The sequence below is a fragment of the Gossypium hirsutum genome, chromosome A01 (assembly GCF_007990345.1).
Source record: "Gossypium hirsutum isolate 1008001.06 chromosome A01, Gossypium_hirsutum_v2.1, whole genome shotgun sequence".
NCBI classification, from domain to species: domain Eukaryota; kingdom Viridiplantae; phylum Streptophyta; class Magnoliopsida; order Malvales; family Malvaceae; genus Gossypium; species Gossypium hirsutum.
The window spans coordinates 4,831,200-4,848,401 of record NC_053424.1 but is presented as its reverse complement, the minus strand read 5'-3'; the positions used below and the strand labels follow the sequence as shown (position 1 = coordinate 4,848,401).

Here is a 17,202-nt window from a genome sequence, read left to right as displayed (position 1 = left end):
CCCTCTGCGGGTACACCTCTGGTTGCGCTTGAATGTTAGTTGGGGTGAAACCTGGAGGATAGGCAAGGTCATCGTGATCATCCCCAGCATCAACTAAAGGGCCTTTTCCTTTGTCATTCCTTCCAGTCAATAACTACTTTAATTGGTTCATCACAGTGTTCTGGGATTCTAACATGTCTTGCTGGATTTTTTCCAGTCGTTCGTGCATCTGATCTTGCATCTCCCGTTGCAACTGTTCCAATCTTTCCAACCTTCGATCCATTGCTTTCGTTTGGCGACGAGTACCGTAGTGATATTTGATTAGATTTTTGTTGGTTTCCAGGGTAACTGAAATAATTTTACCTAGTTAGGGTCACTTCGTGAAAGTCTAATGCATATGATGCAATGCAAATGCATGAAATGAATGCCAAAAGAAACGTTGATTCTTGGTTCAATTCTATTAGAACAACTGGAATAGAAAACAAATCTATTTACATAAAGCAGATATATATACGGCTTTGCCGTCATAGGCGGGGACATTCGATCCTCTTCTTCATTCAAGCGTTAAGATAAATCTCCCGAACTCTTCAAAAGGGACATCCCTTCTATCTCTTTTTTTCTTCATCTGGGCCGCGACTCGTTACTCGCTCATCCTTGTGATGCTCGTTGGCTTCTCTTTAAAAAGTTTAGCGGTTCTCGAATAATCTTTGTCATCTTGAGTCTTCAAGCAACGAGGCAAAGTCGTATAGTCCTCTACTGAACTATCATCCTTCTTTGGTTATATCTTCTCAGACCGTATTAGGACAACCGTATCGTCATCCACTTTATCAAGAAACCCATTTTCTTATGACAAGCTCTCTATTTAGCAATTGAACGTGAATCAACACCTCTTTTTATGATGAAAATGTAATGCAATCATAACAAAAAGAAAACATGTTAGTACAAAGCAAAAGCAAGCAAGAATAAATAGAACACCTATTTGGGTGAATACTAGGGGTTCGAAGTGGTTCTACCTAGGGTGGGCTCCTAAGGTTCACTACATGGGGTTTGGTTCTAAAGTAAGGGTACCTGAACCAGCAGATTCCTCGATCCTCACCCATTATAGGCTCATATGGACCGAGTTCAGTTCAGGGGAATACATTTCCCTATGGCCATGCGGAGATGAAAATCTCACGAAGACATAGGTACGGATGTATCCCGGAAGCGATTCACTATCCCATGCGGAGGTGAAAACCTCACGAAGGCGTAGTTTCTCACTCCCACTTAAAAGGGTATGACCAGCGGTCATGCAATGCAATGTGCAGAGGTATAAAATAAAATACAGAACACGATAAACAAAAAAAATATAACTCAAAACAAAAGAGATGCAATGAGAGGATCGTAAATTTAAATCGAATTTTCCACTTTCAACAAAAAGACAAGAAATAATCAACACGTGGCTTGACTCTCTTATTGTCCCCAGTGGAGTCGCCAAGCTGTTGACACCATTTTTTGGATGAAAACGGGGTCGACTTGGATTTTGAAAATAAAACGAAATTGGGAGTCGCCACCAATCTTTTTTGATGAGGTGTGATCGGGTCACCTCGTAAAATGGTTGTTTTTGATAAACAATTTGATTTTATTAAAACAACGAGTTTGGTCTACGAAATCTAAAAACAGGTTCGGGAGTCGGTTACGCACGAGGAAGGGTTAGCACCCTCGATACGCCCAAAATTGGTACCTAGTTGATTTCTTAATGACTTAATGTCGAAAATTGAGAATTTTGAAATTTTTTTTTAAAAAATACGATCCTTATATTAAAACATAAAAAAAATTCAGGAAAAGGGACATATTTCACGTTATCTAAGAAAAAAGAATCATATCCAGTAAGTTAGGACACAATGTCTCGAATTCCCGATATCGTTTAAAACTCGAATTTGAAAAGATTCATGTAATAAAGTTTAAAAGAATATTCAATTGTTTAAATCAAATAAAGAAATCGCAACCCAATACGTTAGGGCACAATTTCTCAAAATATTAAACATTGAATATTGCATTTATTTCGAAAAATCCTTGTCTCGAGAAAGCAACGTGTCACATCCAATGCGTTAGGACACAACATATTAAATTCTTGATAACGAGCTTTTTATCATTTTTTTTAAAGAGTAATCTCGATTATTTAAATTCAACGAAGAAAGTCGGAACCCAATGCATTAGGGCTCGATTCTCTCGAAGATCTAAATATCGAATATTACTTTTATTTTGAAATTTCATTTTTGGCCAATCCGATTGAAAAGATACGATGTGACAACAATGATGATAATGTAAGTAAAATAACACGAGCAAAACATAAGATAAATAAATAATAAAACGAAGAAAACAATCAAAAAGGCACAATAACAAATAATAAACAGATAAAAACTAAAACATGAATAACAGGCATATAAACAAATAAATAACTGAACAAAATGATCCAAAAAAAATTATGAAAAGATAAAAGACATATATATATGTACAAAATTATGAAAATATAAAAAAACATATGTGTGTACACATGAATTATAAACCATAGAAATATCATAAGAAAATATAAATTTTTAAAATATAAGAGTATGTATAAATACATATATGCATATTTATGAAAAATAAAAGAGATACATGTAAGTACGTATATACATAAAAAATTTAAAATGCAAATATAAATATATTCATGTATATAAAAATAATAATAAAAGGCGTATATATATGCGTGTAAATATTAAGTATCTACATATGAATGTATATAATATATATATAAACTATATATATAAAAAAAATATGGTAATGAAATATACACGCACTATATATATATTTAAAACATTTAGAAATAAAAATATACACATATATTATAAAGTACACATGCGTGTATGTATGTAAGTATAATAAAAAAAAATAATAGTAATAATAATAATAATAACTATATTAATAAAATAAACTAAAAAACTTAAAATGAAAGATTATGGATTAAATTGAAAATAATTGAAGTTTCAGGGGCAAATCTGAAATAAACAAAACACCAATGGATCGAATGGAACATGCAGTTAACAGTGGAGGACCGAAAGTCAAATTAATCCCTTCGTCCAAAACTCCACGCAGCAATGGATTAAAATAAAACAAATTCGACATTTCATGGCAAAATTTGAAAACAAACCGCAATGATTTTGAACTGATGGGATAAAATGAAGGATTAAAATGCAAATAACCCATCAGTGTTTAAAACCCTTTTCATCTCCAATTAAAAGCCTACTCTGCAGCAGCAATAGACGCAAAGTTGCTTCATCTTCCTTTTTTTCTTTTTTGTTTTAAAACAACAGAGGGAAGAAAGAGGGATCTGCTAGGCCTTCTTTAAAGCCCTAACTACTGCCACGCCACCGCCGTTCAAGCTTCGCCGCCGACTCCGATTCAGGTAAGTTTCGCCCTTTCCTTTTTGCCTTTTCTTTTGCACCAAAAACAGAGAAGCAAAGAAAAAAAAATAAAATAAATAAAACACAAAGAAAATTACCTTCAAAAATTGTTTTTGATTCTTTGTTTGTATTTCAGTATTTTTCCAATACAAGATTTTTCTCTTTTTAGTAACCAATCCCCCCTGGTGTAGTGAGATTTTCGGTTTTTATAACCGAATTATTTTTCCTTTTTTACATTATTTTCTTTGTTGTTGCGCCTGCTTCTTGGCTTTGCAGGTGACCGTGGCCGACAGTGGTGGGGGTGTCAGACGGTATGGGCGTCGTGGAGGCTGGCGCGGAGCAGAGGCGTGCGAGGGGTTGGGCAGAGGCTGGAGCGGCGCGCCCTAGGCATGCTGCGTTTGGATTTTGGGCTTCCGAGTTTCGGGCCCCGGGCAGATTTTGGGCTTTACACTGTGTTCTTGTTCAAACGTTAAAGCAGCCAAGGAAAATTAAAAAGCTTTCAGCTTTTTATTTTCTAGGAGGAAGAGTTTGAGAGATTTATATGGGAGGACTTTTGGTAAAAACTACAGAAGATGGGTGGGGTATTTATAGGGGACCTTGATACTCATTTGATGAGTTCAAGAGTATTAAATATGTTGGTCGAGTCTACGCGCAATAATAATTAGTCAATGTTGATTTACTTGAACTCGATATCTATAGATGTTGTGGTCTCTGCACTAGATAATATTTTCTTTTTGATAATTAGTGTATATATTCTGTGATAATTTTCTGTGATAATTTAACAATATATTGGTATCAACATTCATGGATGTTGAGATGCCTATACAAACATATTCTAGGAAATAACTTTTGATGATACCTATTATGGTACTTAATAAATAATTTTACTATATTCAAATACAAAAATTGATAAACTCTTAGTAAAAAATTTTAAATTCAAAAGTAGAATACATGTGTATTTTTTTAATACTTCATTTTTTTTTTTACTACACCTCCGCCATCTTTTGAACTTGCTTGTGCAATATATATATATTTTGTAAATATACTTAGTAGATCCTTCTATTATAAGGATTGGATTTAATTAGTTTTTTTACTATTAAATGAATCGGTTTAATCTCTATAATATTAAAAAAATTATATAAGATAAAATTCCAACAGAGTTAACATTTACTATTTTAAAAATGTCATTTATTATTTAACATAATTATATTTTGAAAGTTTCTAACCATTCTAGGAGTGAAATATTTTGTTTGAAGTTGAACTGGAATTGAAAAAATAATAATTTTCATGTTATTTCTTAAGCAGTAAATGTTAATTTTATTTAAATTTGACCTTATTTGATTCTTTTAATAATATAAAAATTAAATTGATCTATTTAATTGAAGGACTACTTTGATCAAGGACCTCAAATTGGATGTTTGCATTTTCCAGTTTTTGGAACCTTATGAACCTAAATCGTCTTCTGATTTGGTTGAACATCACAGTATCCGAATGGGATTAAAGTATCATTTTTGCTGATAAAATGAAATTCCAAGAAACTTTAGGGCTTTAAATTTTCCTTAAAATTTGATGGTTGATTATGGAAAGCTGATTATGAATTAGTTCTGAATTACATTTTCCTTCAAATTTCTTGTTTCTGTAGTAATTTAATTTCTGGTGCTTATGCAGATATAAATTTCAACTTACTAGTTTTTCCTTTTGGCCAGATTTCAATTTACTAGTTTAGTTACTATTTGATTATCACTTTGGTAAGTCTTTAAATCGATTCTGCTATATTTATTCACCCATTTTATTATTTTTTATAGCGATTTCTTACTTTTAAAGAAGCAAATATGACAATCAAACATGGCATTAAATTCTATAGGATATTGAATAACTCCATCAAGTTTTTCTTGTTGGGGTTAAAGCTGTAGTAATCATGACTTGAAACTTGATAAAGGAGGGGTATATAGTAAAGAACCTCGTCCTGATAATTGCTTGTGATGTGCAAGTACAGTTTATGATTCGAGGACGAATACAATCAATTGAAATGAGATGCAGTGCTTGCCGGCGTGAATTAGAAGGACCAGCCATTTCCACTCACCTCTTGTGTATCCTAATGTGTTTCATCAATTTGCTGTTGCAATTGTAGGCATTTTATCCTTTATTTATGATCAAGAAACAAATAGGCAAGGATGATGAAAGCAAGATCCATGGCCATGATGCAGTATGCCCCGTTTGTGATCAAGTTCTTTCTAAGAGGTAAGGATTTTATCTAGCGGAAATTGGTCATTGTAATGCTTTCCAGAATTTTGGTTTTCTAATCCAAGGAACTAGAATTGGTTGCTTATCTGGAAATAGAGGTCTGTCAAAGAATTTTCTTTCCTGTTTTCAGTACTTTGTTGTTATATCTTATTAATTTCAATTCTACTTGCCTAATCTGGGAATTTTGATTCTCAGTCTTATGAAACCTGTGGATATCAACCCAAATGATGAATGGATAAAGGTAAGCAAATGATTCACTTGGATTATTGTACACAGCTTGTTGTACTGATTAAAATATTTCTCCTGTAAAATCTGCACAATGCTCTAGTTTTCCATTGCCTTCTATCGTGCTGCTGCTTTATTATTTGTCTACTTGTTATTTTTATTGCTAACATGGTGTGTTTATTGCAGAAGGCAATGGCTGGTGTGCCTCCACCGATATGTATCCTTTATAGTAAGGACCATGCGATTTTCCAATCATGTGCTATTTTTATTTTGAAATCTCGTTGTATCAGACAGTAGAAACTTGAGAGCTACCAAAACAAAATGAGAAGAGGATTTCATTAGTTTTCGTAATGTTTTGTTTCATCTGAAAGATTTTACAACCAAGAGAGAGAGAGAATGGAGTCTGATCAACGAGAAAAAAACCTTTTAGACATGCATTTCCTTAATGAATTTATTGCTGAAGGGTACATACAGACGTGTGATGTTTTACATTAGGCAAAATGAATTAGAAATTCAGTACAAGATGAAGAGAATAGCTCTGTGCTGGCAAAAATGCGAGGCAATGCAAAAAAGTTCTCAGAGAAACTGGTGCAGGTGCATACTGCTTATCAAAATTTGGGCAAGAGGTGTCAGATGATAGAGCAAGAAATTGAGAGTCTGTCAAAGGAGAAACAAGAGCTCCAAGAAAAGTTCTCTGAGAATTCAAGGGCAGTCTATATTTTTTTCTTCTACCATGTTAGTTCTTTTGGCCAAAGCTTAGTTTATGCTTCTTGCACTCTGCTAACAGCAAATATCCTAATTTCAGATAGAAGAGAAAGGTTGATGAAATGTATGATCAATTGAGGAGCAAGTACCAATCACTGAAACGGTCAACCATCCAACATGCAAACAATTTCTATGCCAGAAATGAGCCTGGTTTATTCACAAATCCAGCTACTAACATGATGGATAGCAAAGATCCTATTCGAAGGGTAATCACATTCTTTTGTTAACTTCTAGTAATAATAAAACAGCCTACCTTGTGTCAAGTGCTAAAATAGAACATTGAACAAGCTGAAAAACCTTTTACTAAAAGCCTTTAAATAGTAAATATATTTTCTTGGTTCTGGCTATCATGATTTCATTTGTAGGTCATTTTTGCTTAATGATCCCCCTATCCAGTTAACTTATACGTTGCAGATTGATCTATTTTTTCTCCTGGAACTCCAGGGCCTCGAGAGGATGTATGGCCAGCGAGACAGAACAGTTCAGCCTCTAGTCCTTTTTGACATATCAAGTGGCTCACCAGCAATGCAAGCTGATATTCCGGTTGTTATGTCAGTATCACAAATTGAACGAAGCACATTGGTTTTTTTTTTCTTTGCCTAGCATAGTAACTGTACGAATGAAGTTGCTGCCGACATGAACATAGAAGTAGAATTTGCTGGAAATGTAGTGGTTAATGTAAACTTCACCTTCTAAAATTAACTTTTTTGTTTGCCACAAAGAGGGCAATTAAACTATGCTCTAAACCCTAGCGAATTAATGTATCTATAAATATTGGGTGGGGAGCAAGGACATGAAAAAGGAAAAAGACCATTAGTACCCCCATTGTCATTGCCAAATAATCTTTTCAGAATTGCCGGTTTCAGTCTTTGATGGAGCTTGTAAGATAGAGGACGTTATTGCAGCACTCATTTGAGGTCAATTTCAAGCAATTTGTAGTGTTTTGATGAATGCTAAGATCTTTTTGTTTGATGAATTTTGTGGCTAAGCTTTACAGACTGTTTTTCTTATACCATGATGAAAAGAAAATATCCAACATTTGGACATTCTATAGAAACCTGTAATGAGAGTTTTGTTCTTCCTTATATCAAGAATATAGCTGGAAACTACTGGCAGATTGAGACGCCATTGATATTATTGAGAAGAAAAGAACTTAATCTAATCATAACATCGTAGGTGTAGTCTAAAAATGAATTTTTAGATAAGGAAATTAATGATAAATTATTATCCATATGCAAAATATCTAGGAGCCCCTTTTGCATGAAAAACTCCCCAAGTCTTTTTTCATGGAATTTTCTTAGGGCCCTCGGTTTAGGAAGTGTTTTGGGGAGTGACAATGTCACATCATGTGTTTTCTTAATTAACATTTGTTTTTGTGGCTAGTGTTCACTCTGACTGATTGAGAAATGTTCGTGTGAGGGTCGTAGATTTGTCGCCTTTCTAGGAGTCTTGTCTCCGACATGAGAGACCTCTGCTTGTGGCAAAGATTGTTTTCTGTTTGGTTGATGACAAGAAGTGGATTTTGTGCTTTGATTAGTAACCACAAGATTGAGACAAAGACAGTCCAAAATATCATAAGTTGGAGCCACCTAATTGCCAAAAAAGCAAAAAGGGTTGTTGCCCTTAAAATATCTCCCAACATGTTAGGATTGCTATATATATATCAGCCTTGAGTTTTTATTTCTATTTAAACTATTTTATGATACTTTAGGATCAAGACAAAAAGATCTATTAAAAAAATTTATATAGTAAATTTGATGATGACCCATTATTAAAAATGAAGTCGGTTGAATTGTAAAAGAAGATATTATATCTTAGGATAAACCTAAATAAAACCATTAATCACTCAACTCATTTATTTTAGACTTGTTTCTGTTCATACATTCATCTTCAAACAGTAAACTTCGACCTCCTTTAAAACAAGAAAAAAATGTCAGGAAATTGTAAATATACTACCAACATTTTTAGATTACAGATTGAGTTCTTGCTAAAATCTCCTACATAAAACGTAAAGATTGATTCAACAATAAACTTGCTCTATGCTACTTCCTCCTAGAAGAGATCAGTGTCTGATACAATAGAAAACAAAGACCAAATAATTTTGCATTTGAAATGAGAATCATACAACTGGAACAAAATCGACCAGTAAATGTTGAGGAAAAAAAAAGGGTTTTCAGGTTGTGGCAAGGTGTGTTACTCACGTGAAGAGGCTTTTAAGTTGGGGTACATAATGGAAACATAACCCGTTTTGCAGGGTAATGTATACTTCTTTTGTTCTATTCCCTCTAAAGCTAGACTTATATATTCACCAATGTTTAATATCCACGAGGCAGAGAGGGGAAGAATGAATGTAAAAAAGTACTCAAAGTTTATCTTTATTTTTGCATAATATGGACTCCACATAGATGTTACAGGTACAAAGATTCAACATCAAACTACCACCAAAATGTCTGACAGTTCAGCCAATTAACATTCACATTATCTATTATTACTCAAAGACAGGACTGAATATGATATCAACGTCAGGTCATTAGCTTGGCTCCACATGCTAACATACAGTTTTCATTTAAAGCGATAGCCGTAGAGTATTACCCTATAATACTCGAACTCGGTGGGCATTTGTAGCTTTCAAAGAAGAAAATATTTGAATTTTCTATGTGGAAAATGAAAGATTGGTTCTCTACGTGTCTCTTTCGTATTTACAAGAGCTATGAACTAGTCATGGTTCAAAAATGTTTAGTTTTTTCGGATGAACATTTGCCAGCTCTTTACAAGAGTTCTATGTTGATAAATGAGGCAAGACAACTTGCAAAACTGGGGCCTTGGAAGATATTTCTATGGTGTCCCCATTTTGGATAGTGTGGAAAACATGAGAGCCATCAAAATATACAAAACCCTCTTTAGAAAACCATGAAGCATCCATTGACTGATCTGACTTGATTAAACCATGCATTAAGCGAGAAATGGCTGGTCCCTGTGAAATAGGCTCTCTTACCATATATTGAAGATCCCTAGATAAAATAGGCATTGGAAATCCTCCCGCTGAGTGCATGGCAGCTGTTGATCCTGCCGCAGTTGAGATTCTGAGACCACTTGATCGACAATTCACTAATGGTGAACATGTTTCATCATCCCCTCTAATTCTGCCAATACATAAAAGGAAGATTTTAAGGCATGTAGCATTATGTTTAAATGCTTATCGACTTATCCATAAAAATTCCTTACTTGAATGAGAACCGGGAAACAGTTGCAGGACAAGGGTGAGCAATCAAGATATCATTAAGAGCACATGTAGGCAGAACTTTTGAGTTTACAGATACTGATATCCTTGACAACTTCGAAGGAACTATCTGATCCTCTAGAAAGCCATCTAGCACCTGAAATAAATGTTAAATATCTATAATTACATTAACAAGCTTCATTATCCCATATATAATTCCTGAAAGAACCAAGCTGTTGAATTCCAGCAAAACCAAATCATGCTAAAAACACAAGGGAATTCCAGTAGACATGCCTTGCATAGCAAAATGGTAAAGTTTAAATTAGCATGTTAAAAATTGGACTAGTAATTGAACTAGTCAAACCACTAGTTCCCGGTTTAATCGGTCTAACCGCTGGTCTAACAATAACTAAATAAACAATTGAAAAATTCATAAATATTAAAAATTACAAACCGGTTCAACAGTCAACTACCGGTTTTTTGTCCTAGTTTCTGGTTTTTTACCGGTTTTGAACAGTTCACTCAAAGTCCGGTTCAATCCCTTTGTCTGGACTGGTATACCAGCCGGTTCCTGGTACAACTGGTCTGACCGGCTGGTTTGGTTCCAACTACACTGATATAAGTTCAGAACTTGGTCCCATTTAACTTCTTAAACTGTCAAGTTTTAAGTAAGAGGCTTATTCTCAAACTTAAACATAAAATTTACTCCTTTTCAAACGTCAACAACTGATGTGATATCCCTCCAAATATGTTAATTTCCTTTTTTACACTATATATATATACATCCTTACTTGCTCGAAATTTTTTACTGTTGCTGCACATAAATAGCCAGTGCTTCTAGTAGCATCAAACTCATTGCTGAATTTTTCAACCTAAAAAAAAAAAGAAACAAAAGAATAAATGGCATCTCCAACTAAGATGTATTCAATATAAAAAAAAATTGTTAACATCATCAAGAGAACTTTAAAATTGGTCCAAAGGAGCAAATTGAATGCTTGGCCAGAAAAATGAACTAACCTCTTCAGCTTGTGTAGGATCAGAATTAACCCCTAGAACTGGAATTGAGTCATCCAAGAAATGGCTGGCCTGCAAAAGAGTACCGTCACCACCAACTGTAACAACCAAATCCACATTATGAATTGGTTGTGATAAATTGTTACGAAATATGGGTTTCCAGTCAATTGGCTTCTGCTGTAAAATTTTCTGACAGACGTTTATGGCCTCTTTGTGCACCTTACGCCTATTATCAATATAATGGAAAATCTGTGACAATACAAAGAGAAAAATTGAGTGTAAATAAGAATAAATCAATTCTAGTAGGAGGATAGAGAGAAGTAAATAGAACAATGATTATAACTCATGTCCTAAAGCTTTCTCTTTTGCTAGTGCTTGTTGATACTTCTGGATGAATACCGCAAGTACTGAATATGCGTACGAGTCCTTTATTTTATTTTTGGTTTTGAGGTGGGGGAATGGAGCACCAAGAAAACACTAATCTTGAAGGTCACTTTTTTCGGCCATGAGCATAGGATCTAAAAGAAATGGTCGCAACCTAACAAGAAACAACATGATACAGGGCGTGTATGTGCCACAATAATGTCAAGGTACACACAGGACATGTATGATAATTATGGATTAAACAGAAATGTGTTAAACAAGAAGTAAATTAATTTAATTTACATTACATTCTAATGCAAAGCAAAGTCTCAAAGGCTTCATGAGATCATAAGCCTATTATACCATTGGGAAGGAGTCCTAGAAAGGGTTAGTAATTACAGACATTAGTAGAAATTAGTTGAAACCAAAAGAATCTAAAAGAGAGAATGTTTCCACAAACATGTTGGAGGTCCATTGGTTTGGCAGGGTAGGTAGGCAAAAAGGATAAGCATGTTCTATATGTAAGGCCTGCAGTTTCACTCTTCAAAACGAGTAACCATAATTACTTTTGGACCTGTATTTTCTATATTTTGTATCATCAGATTCAAATCCAGACAAAGCTACAGATTCGCATGAGTATTGATTCACTTATCTGAAAAGTGAAAGCACATCTGTCTTCTCATGGAAACCAGAATGGGTCAACTTGGTGGAACCAGTAAAGATTATGGGGATCAACAAAAAATCAGACAAAATTCGACATGCTCAAGGGTTAATGTGTAGACAAGAATCAGGGTTTATGAAATTTCAAAAACCTCATGGTATGGTTTCATGATTGTTAAAATCTAAGCGCAAAGGTGTCACGTCAAATTTCTCATTTATGCTGAAAGCCTATCCAACAATTAAGCCACTAAAATCTAGGTACCATGCAAGAACTGACAGGGGCTGCACCATTAAAATAAGCTTATAATGTCACTCGTTCATCATGACACAAGGGTAATGGTAACCATACATCAAAATATACGTTGAGAGAAAAATGGAAATGATGTAGAAGATTTGAAACCTGTAATTAAGCATGTAAAATATAAGATTGGGCCTACTCACAATCATCTTAGAGGCAGAGAACAAGCTACTGATATTCTTATCAATGGTAAATGTAACTCACTTAGCTGTTAAAAAAATCATTTATAACCCCTCCCACCCATTTTTATATGGAAAGATAATTAATAACACTAAGAAAAGAGAACGGATAGCTGAGCAATGAGCAACAAAGCAGAGTAAGAGTAGACTTTGAAGACAATTTCAAGCTCACAGAGCTTTAAAACTATAGAGTACATATCCTGTATTCCTGGTCATCAATGAAAACCCAAGGAAAGAAGCCTAGTTCAAGTGAAAGAAAGCCTTCTAATCATGTTTACAGCACTAATTTTAACATAAAAGCTATGTGTTGTGTTAAAAATGCTAGATAGGCAAGCAAAATTACTGTGAAAAAAAAAACTTGATAATAACTAGCCAATAATAGACAGCACAAGGCAGAACAGTCCACGTTTTATTCCTTGAAATCCAATCTAAAAATCTTTGTCGAATTGAAACAAAAAATAAACATATGATCCTAATTCCTTGTAATAACATCGTAGTAGCATCTAAAGCATTGAAAAAAAAAAAAGAGCTCAAGTTTAGCCAACAGGGGAACTACAATGAATGCAACCGAAAAATAAGGCAAACCCAACAGGGGAAACATCTGCAATATTAAATATAAAAAATGTAAAATAAATATAATGTGTTATTTGACATTTCATCAAACACCATGAATGCTAATGTAAAAAGAAAAAAAGAAGCATATATACTGAAGAAGTGAAAATAATGTTGGGTTTTTCATTTATAAAATTACCCGAGGATTGGAGAAGCGAGAAACCGCATTTGATTGAGTAACTTGGTAGACATCAAATGGTTTCAAGAGCAATAGAAGTTTTCTTCTTGCCATGTTTTTTCTGTGTCAAAGAAGAAAGCTTTGTTGGCTATTCGGAAATGTGGAGAGAGCAAGCAGGGAAAGGGATCAATGGCTAGGCAGTTAGCCCAATCCTGGAAAGCCCGACCCAATATTTTGGCAGGCTTAAGAGCGGGATTTGGGCAACAGTTTTATCTGTACTAGACGAGTTTCGAAATAAGGGCAAATAATAGAGGTGTTCATTGTTGACTAATTCGCATTAGCATATTTTATGATTTTTTTATTTGATTCGAAATGAGAGTTTAAAATTTTATTTAAATTTATTAATATTATTTAAAAAATTGATAATTCAAGTTTATTTTAAACCCGTCCATATTATTTACTTTTTAGAATAAAAATATATTTATATTATTTTAATTTAATATTTAATAGTTCTGTATATTTTTATTCATTAGAATTATGGATAACCTACATCATTAGTTACTAAACTATAGTTAAATTTTTGTTTTGACCATTTAACTAAAAAGAGTTATAATTTAGTCATTAAACTTTTCGAATTTTCTTTGCCATTAAGTGATTTTTAGTTGGTATAATAATAATTTTAGTCCTCAACTTTTATATTTTTATCAATTTAACAATTTTTCTATATAAAAATTATAAAAAAATAAATTTTTTTTAAAAAAATTCTATAGAAAAAATTCTAGAAAGTAAAATCTCAAAAATGTTATTTTTGAAGAACTAATTTTCAGAATCTAATTAAAAAAATAAAAATAAAATAAAAAAAAGTTAAATCATTACATGTTTCTCAATGTTTCTCGAAAACAAATTAATAATATCTTCAAGTCTAGTTCTATGCTCCTAAAGAATATCCAAAACTGACATTACAAAGGCTTGTGAAATTGACTCTTATGCCATTTTTAGCAAAAAAAAAATATACCACAAAATTTTCTTTTCAGATTCAAGTCAAATTTTCAATTCATTTAAATTATTTTTCAAAAATTAAATTGTACAAACAAATTATATTTTAAATTTTTTTCTTTCCTTATAATGAAAAAGTTATGTCAAGAAACAAAAGAAGTAAAAAACAAATCATTTTTTCTATGTTTTTTTTAAAGAATGGATATTAAATATTTCTAAATAGATAATATAGAGAGGATATTTGGAGGGTTTAAAAATAATTTCCTCTCATTTTCCGTCACTTTATCTATTTTTTTTACAATTTTTATCTATTATTATTATTATTTTAATTTTTAGAATTTTCTAAAATTTTAAAAATAATTTCAATTTTTATTATTTTATATATAATTAGGATCAAATTGGTAGAAAGTATAAATTTTGAGTACTAAAATTATTATTATATCAACTAAAAAAGTGCCACTTAACCGTAGGTGACAAAAAAGCAATTTCGAAATATTTAGTTAACATTTTTTAGTTAAGTGACTAAAACAAAAATTTACCCATAATTTAATGACTAATGGTGTAGTTTACCCAAATTTTATATGTAGTCATCTTAAAAATTTTTAATGTTTATTTTATAGTAGTATTATAGATTTAATTTTTAAATGTTTATATTCAGTGGACATACTTATTGACAAGAACCTATTGAATCCAGCGTTTGAGCTCATAATAAATTAAAAGTTGTTTTTGCTACTCAACATAGAGCCTTGAGCATTGTACAAGAACGTGTTGTAGGGGTAACCTATTACTTTATGGGTGGAATTGTCATAACATGGATATTCTTCTTAACAAGAATTATTTTGGTAAGATAATGGATAGGAGGATTTGAAAAGCATCGTGACATTAAGATTTCCAAGATTTAGCTAAGGATTAGCTCAAGACCCCACTACTCGTCGTATTTGGTTTAGTATTGCTACCGCGCATGACTTTGAGAGTTATAATGATCGTATTATAAATTATATAATATATAAAAACAACAAAATATAAAACATTAAAAAATTAAAAAAAATTGGGTCAGGCATGGCTAGGCTCGGGCTTGAACATTTAAGGTTTGAGCTTCAAGCCGAACGGACTTAATTTTTTTTTTGTCTAAGTCCATTTTTTAGGCCTAATATTTTTGCCCAAAAACTTTTAAATTTTAAGCGGGCTTTTGAGCTTAGATGAGCAACTCGGCTCATAAATAGGTCTAGTAAATAGTCTTCTAAAATATTCATTAATATTTTTACTTAATATTTTTTTTTGATTCCATCTTTTTTTCTAAAGTGACATAACATATCAAAATCTCTTCATTGTTACTTTTTTTTTAGGTACCTAAACCTTCGAAGTTATCGTATAATTATTTCTATATTTAAGTACTTGAGCCTTCTCGAGTTTTCTAATCAATTATATGCTTGACCTCTTTTTGGGTGCTTCCCTCTACAATACGATCATTTTGAATGTTTACTCTTCTCTTTTTATGATTATTTTTATATTTGAAATTGATTGGTCTTTCGTGCTTTAGTTGTGAATTAGGTTACTTTCTTTTATAATAATAGGTTGTCCTACTAGGATATCAATTAGTACTCGAGCATTTTCAACCATGGTAGTCAGTATTGTATCAATACCGGCATGTACATACTGACTCTAATTGTCATAAATCACTCACTCAAATACCTCACAATACAATCAATAAACTCTTCAAAGAATGTCTAAAAGAGTGTCATAAAATAACCACAAGAAAAAAACAAAGCTATCGCCAAAGATACTCCAAAAACTACTCTTGATGTGTGGCACAAAACAACCTTTTATACATCTCTTCAAGTGGTCAATCAACGATGTTTTGATAGACTTTAAACTTCTATTTAAAAATTGAAATTATCCCATTAAATATTCTGAGTATTTATCACAGAAAAGTCTTCAATAAAGTATTATATAACCAGGTTCAAAGATTTTATTCATTAAATTGTCAAACCAAATAAGACAAGTTTTTAACCACTTCAATAGTAGACTGTAGTTGGCACTACTGAGTGCCGCTCAGCAACTCTTAGCACATTTTACTTTAACAAAAACCTATTCAAGGCCCAAGTCAATGACTCAATTAGAAAAAATAATTTCATTATAACAGGACATGGAACAAGCAAAAACTTTCACAACAAAGACCAATAAGCTTTTTTAATTTGATTTAATACAACAAAGACCACTGTTAAATCATGTCATTCCTTTTAAAAATAAGTTACTATGTAGGGACTAAAATACCAACTTCTCAAATTTACGACTAAAATATTCCTTTTAATAGTAGGATTAAAATGAACTTTTTTATATGGTATAAGGACTTTTTAAAACCAATTTTAACCTTTATTTTCCATTTTACGAATTTTGTTCACCTCTATTACCCAATCAACTTTTTTTTTTAATTATAAATTTTACGTGTAAACCGCACCCAAAGCTATTAAACTATTAGTAAGTTTATATTTTGGTTACTAAAGTTTAACTTGTTACAAAATGATCATTGTCGAATGAGTTGTTAAAATCACTATCGAATAGCCTTCTTTGTTCACATCGCTGGCACCAATGAAAGCTTTCCTTCCCTTCTTTTCTACAGTTTAGTTTTTTCATGAAACGGCCTTGAACGTCATGAATTTGTGAATCAAAATCTGAATGACTTTCTTCTTATAGTCTTCGACATTGACCATCATATCGACTTAGATCTAAGGTATATTTTTCTACTAATCAATATGTATATTCCATCATACTAATCGTTACTTGGAGCTCGCCAATTAGACTTAGAAAAAACCTTAATAGCATAATGACTTAAAAGAAAATTTTCGAATAATTCAATGATTATTTATATCTTTTTAAAGTTTACTGACCAAAGTGTAAACTTACTAATAGGTTTAGAGAAATTTCAGTTTAAAAATCTCAAATTTAAATCAAACCAGCAGGAGTTTAATCATAGAACTTGAGAGAAATTTGGTGTAATATCTAAGAGACTAGAACTGTAATTAGGTTGTTTGTCATGAATTCAAACTTCGTCATCCTTGTCCCACCTCAATTCTGTATAAAAATATTGTAATTAGCTTAGTAACTAC

At 32.4% G+C, this 17,202-nt stretch overlaps 1 protein-coding gene and 2 long non-coding RNA genes across 3 annotated transcripts; 2 read left to right on the top strand and 1 right to left on the bottom strand.

Moving 5' to 3' along the window:
- Positions 1-2,975: 2,975 nt before the first annotated feature.
- On the top strand, positions 2,976-4,086 carry LOC121204550 (uncharacterized). The gene is made up of 2 exons (XR_005899593.1): positions 2,976-3,403; positions 3,678-4,086. It is a non-coding gene; the product is annotated as an uncharacterized lncRNA (long non-coding RNA).
- Positions 4,087-4,811: 725 nt separating this feature from the next.
- LOC107939108 (uncharacterized) lies at positions 4,812-7,586 on the top strand. The gene is made up of 5 exons (XR_001695056.2): positions 4,812-5,642; positions 5,841-5,886; positions 6,057-6,087; positions 6,334-6,841; positions 7,080-7,586. It is a non-coding gene; the product is annotated as an uncharacterized lncRNA (long non-coding RNA).
- A 1,408-nt stretch (positions 7,587-8,994) lies between these two features.
- Positions 8,995-13,321, bottom strand: LOC107939107 (NADH kinase). Its single transcript, XM_016872384.2, has 5 exons — positions 13,121-13,321; positions 10,873-11,118; positions 10,647-10,727; positions 9,861-10,012; positions 8,995-9,778 (listed from the first exon to the last, which is right to left on the bottom strand). Exons 1-5 carry the CDS (start codon positions 13,211-13,213, stop codon positions 9,415-9,417), a joined length of 936 nt encoding a protein of 311 aa, XP_016727873.1. The 5' UTR covers positions 13,214-13,321; the 3' UTR covers positions 8,995-9,414.
- Positions 13,322-17,202: the final 3,881 nt, after the last annotated feature.